This window comes from Lutjanus erythropterus, chromosome 6 (genome assembly GCF_056507025.1).
Source record: "Lutjanus erythropterus isolate fLutEry1 chromosome 6, fLutEry1.hap2, whole genome shotgun sequence".
In the NCBI taxonomy this organism is placed as follows: Eukaryota; Metazoa; Chordata; class Actinopteri; order Lutjaniformes; family Lutjanidae; genus Lutjanus; species Lutjanus erythropterus.
This window is the reverse complement of record NC_139322.1, coordinates 24,878,722-24,883,232: the sequence shown is the minus strand read 5'-3', so window position 1 is coordinate 24,883,232 and position 4,511 is coordinate 24,878,722. Positions and strand designations below refer to the sequence as shown.

The 4,511-nt window shown below is 44.7% G+C and overlaps 1 protein-coding gene across 2 annotated transcripts in view; it reads right to left on the bottom strand.

Moving 5' to 3' along the window:
- Positions 1 to 1,813: 1,813 nt before the first annotated feature.
- samd11 (sterile alpha motif domain containing 11) overlaps positions 1,814 to 4,511 on the bottom strand; it is a 74,857-nt gene continuing 72,159 nt past the window's right edge. The window contains exons 12-13 of one of the 2 annotated variants that reach the window (XM_084721326.1): positions 3,812 to 3,922; positions 1,814 to 3,554 (exon numbers count right to left, since the gene is read on the bottom strand). In XM_084721326.1, the coding sequence (XP_084577452.1) occupies positions 3,270 to 3,554; positions 3,812 to 3,922 (396 nt within the window). In that variant the 3' untranslated portion in view covers positions 1,814 to 3,269. The remainder of the gene's footprint in view (positions 3,555 to 3,811; positions 3,923 to 4,511) is intronic. The other variant, XM_084721327.1, reaches the window with a different exon arrangement.

The window sequence follows — 4,511 nt, the reverse complement described above, 5'->3', positions numbered from 1 at the left end:
GATTTGTTTCCTTGCTTTTTTATTATTTAAGATGCTAATTAATCGAAGCGTGTATGTGCATGTTGATGCACAAGTGCACCTGAAACAAATCATTTGTGTCCTGCATACATGTGCACACCTGTAGACACCCTCAGGCTTTGCGAGGACGGGCTATTTTGGAGAGAGCTCCGAGGCTCGCTGAGCCAGGCCGAGCCAGGCTGGGCCGGCCAAGAGGAGGGGTACAGAGAGGCGGGTGTTTAGCCCCGAGGCAGCAGTGCTGTGCCAGGCTGGCAGGGTGGCGTCTGATGCTGTGCCAAGTCTCTCTGCCCAGGTGGTAGAGCAGCAACACAGGCTGGTCTGTTTCTGTGCCAACTCCTCAGCAACCCCCCACCCAGACCACTGTCTTTTCTGTCTGTGTATTCACATGCTCAGACGCCACTTTTCTTACTCCAGCTCATCCCCTTTTCTTGCACCAGCGTTCACTTAACTAAAGGCGATACCAGCCTTTTGTTGGGTGAAGCATTATTGGTGTACAATACAGTTCAGATGAGTTGTTTGACATGGATTTAAACACCACAATTGGAGATTTAATTTGAGGAACACTTTTGTGCCGTCACGTTTCCTCTGCAGTGGGTGAATGCAGAATCTTGTGGTGCAGAGGCCCAGCCTAAAGCGAGGGGAAGTCCCAGTGGAGCGTGCTGCTTCAGTGCAAACTCTTTGAAGGAGGAAGGTAAGAGTGAGTGGGGGCTGTTCTGGTTCTGGTCCTGTGAGTGTGTGTGTGTGTGTGTGTGTGGGAGGATGAGGAGGGTCAGGTTTATCCCCACAGGCAAGTGAGGCCTTGGCCTGCGGCTGAACCTCACACTCTGACAGCTGGTGTTGACCTGAACTGTGCCCCCTGTGGGTCACCTCCCCTCCACACGCATACACACACCATGAGACCACACACTCCCTCCTGCACATTTCTACATGAGAACCACAAACACCTGAGGAGGAGAACATGAATATATATGGTCTAGGGTTGCAAATCATGTGTGCTTTGCTTTACTGGTAGTTTAAAACTACCAATTCATCATTTAAACTGAATGCATCATTTTTGTCTGTTTTCACCCTTATTTTCATTTTTTTTTTTTTTTCCAAATCTCACTTCCATTCTCATTCCAAGTTTGACCCATTGACTCCCCTGCACCACGGTTCTCATTTGCCCTCCATGGCTTCATGTCCCACAAGCAGTATTTCAGAGGTAGAGTGTTTTGCCTGCCTGGTTATCTGTAGTAGAAACACAAAAAGCAAGGACCAAACCAACAAAATGTGAGCAACTAAACATAAGTACATGGTGAAATAGTTTTTTTGTCTGATTCTGTGATTGTGAGTCTGCACAGGGTCTTTTATTTTGAAAATTGACTGGATTCTCTACATTTTTTCGATAAATATCATTAAGATTATCTTTATTTTAAAATTCCCATAGCATGTCTGTCAATCTGATATCCATTGCAGGCCCCTGAATTGAATCAAAAATTGTATCAGGGCTCACCTAATATTGTATTATTGTCCAAAGAATAGATATAATATCGTATTGTGATGAGAGTTGTGATTTACACCCCTAGTGTAGGATTGTAGCGTTCAGCTTCAGTGGATGTGACACAGTACGAGTACGAGGTGGAATTATTCAGCAAATGCTTCGCCAGACAAATATGTAATTACTGCCATTTCTTCACTACAGATTAATATATTTTTAATTGTTTCATTTTTAATGCTGATTAATTGATCAAAGATAAATCGTTGACATCTCTAATGAGGTCTGACACGGGCACACAAGAGAAAAGAGAGAGCAGAGGAATTTCTTCAGGATTTATTTCACCTGTGTGGTGAATAGAAAAATAGGATGAAGACAAAACTTTTGAAGGGAAATCTAGAGACCATTTTTAATTCATTGCTTGCGTAGTTAAAAAAAAATCCATAACAAATTCAAAACATTTGCATTAAGAGCTTTGTGCCTTTCTTTTCCCTGCAACCAAGAGAAAACAAAGTAAAAGTATCTTTGGAATCCATCTTAAGGGCTAATTATAATACATATCATAATCTGCTTTATCTACTACATCAAAAGTCCTATAAATATTTTTTTCCTCATATTTATATGCTGAAGTAGCATTCAAGATTGGAGCGTCTTTTTAATATTACACTTTTTTAAAAAATGGCAGAACAAAATAGTTTGAACAGAAGTACCACCAAAGTTCAGCAAGTCACATTTTTCAGTAAAGAAAACCTTATTCGTGCAACTACATTTAACAAAAAGTAAAAGTACCACGTATGTAACCTTCAGGATATTTTCATCTTAAGCATGATTCTGTACAATTTTGCATGTTTTTCCTACCTCCCACAGTAGTCAACACGAGAGTACAATGACGTGAACCTCGTCTCATTGAGGCTTCACCAAAGCGTTTGTATGTCAGTGTCACCTCAAACACAGTCCATCACGTGAGGCACTAGCCTAGCATGTCCCTGTTGGACCAGTCTTTTCTCTGAGACCATTAATGCAAAAAAAACAAAAAAAAGAAGAAGCAGACACATTGTGAAACGTGGTTCCAATTCCACACATCCGGTCATCTTTGGTATTGGGATAGTGGAATGCATAGTTGCAGTGATAAAGAGGGAGCTGGTCAGATCTGGTGCTGCTCAGCATATGCTTCAACTCTCCCTCTACAAAGACAGCTCCACGCTGCTGTTTGGCCTCAGGAAACAGGCAAGGAGGGAGGGAGAGGAGAAAAAAAAAGGGGGAGAGGCGTCTCTTTTTAATTCCTGGGTTCTGCAGGGCTTGTGGTGAGAGCAGTCGAGAGAGATAGAGACAAGAGAAAGAAAAGTGAGTGAGCAGAGCTTCCTCCAGCCCAGGAAGGAAGGAAGAGTTTCCGCTAGCGTCTGACTGTCTGACTTGCAAGAATGTCGCGTTTGTGGCAGGGCTTCGCTCCTTTTTTTGGCAGGCTGTCTGTGACCAGCTGTCTCCTTTTCCTCCTTTTTCTCTTTCTCTGTTCCTCCGTCGCCTCACGTGTCTCCTTTCCAACCCATTTTGTTTGGATTCTGCTCGGCTGCGGCCGCCGCAGAGGCTGATTGGTTCGTCAAATACGATTCATATCGTCCAGTTGTCTTTTATTCCAGTCCAATATTTTCCCATAAATCTCAGCGTTTAAGGTAAATGGGGCCTGGGAGTCAATATCTCTGGGTCAGGTTACCTTCACCCCACCCTTTTCAGTTAGTTCACAAAAAGTCTGCCCTCCTTGCCCCTGCCTGTCCCTCTCCTACGAAGGAGTTTTGGCCTCATATCTGCCCCCCACTGTTGAGCCGTTACCGTTTTCCTGCTTGGGGGAGGAGCACCCCGGGGTGGGGCCGCTGTATGGCGAGGAGCTGCTGCTGGTGGATGTGGGTCTGTGGGGCAGGGACAGGGAGAGGGGCAGGGGGGTGTCAGATGGTGTTGTCAGGGGGTCCCGATCCCGTTCTGGGGGGCGCAGCGCGGCAGAAGGCGGAAACGGGAACGCCAGCGGGAATCCAGTCATGTAGAAAAGCCTGCCAACACGGCGTGCCACCTGAGGAGACGAGAGGAGACCACATGATGTCAGTGCAGCCTGTTGACTATCGACTAAAGGACTAATGCTGTGTTTTAAACAGAGAGAGAAGAAGAGGCTGCAGACTGTGGGGCGGCTAGTTTAAAGGAATCATCTATGCTTCGCTAGCAGTTCGTCTTGGGCCTATAGACAGAAACATACATCCACACACACACACACACACACGACAAGTCCACGTGATCACACACAACACACACACAGGTCTGTGGGTTGTGTACCTGTGAGCGGATCTTGAGTGCAGGCCCCAGCTTTAGTCCCATGGTGTTGAGCAGGTGCTCCTCAGTGAGCAGCGGTAATGTCTCTCCATCGATGGCCTGCTCCCGGAACACCTGGCGGAAACACAGCCGCTTCAGCCACAGCCCCGACATAAACACACACACACACACACAAAACAAACACGACACACAAACCTACACATTCATTCACACAACTTGCAGAACAGTGACTCTATTCCAAAATGTTACATGGACATTTTTAGAGGAAAAGCTGAAGATTATTAAACATTTTTACAATATAGAGACAGAAAATTATGTCTAATAGGGTCTTAAAGGGATAGTTTGGATTTTTTTGAAGTGGGGTTATATGAGGTACTTGTCGATAGTCAGTGTATTACTTACAGTAGAATGTGGTTGGCACACACCTGGTTTGGAGAAGCAGAGGGGAACTTAAGAAACTAAGCAGTGTAATGCTGTGAAAAACATTCAGCAGCAAAATGTATTGTAGCCACCTAAAGAAATGTCTAACTTAAAGTGTACAGTACAGAGCTGGGCAGTATATCAATATTGTACTGACATCATGATATGAGAGTAGATATGGTCTATGTTCATATCATGAGAGATGACATTTTGAATATCATGATATGGTATACGACTCGCCTTTTCCTGATTTTAAAGGCTGAATTACAGTAAAGTGATGCAA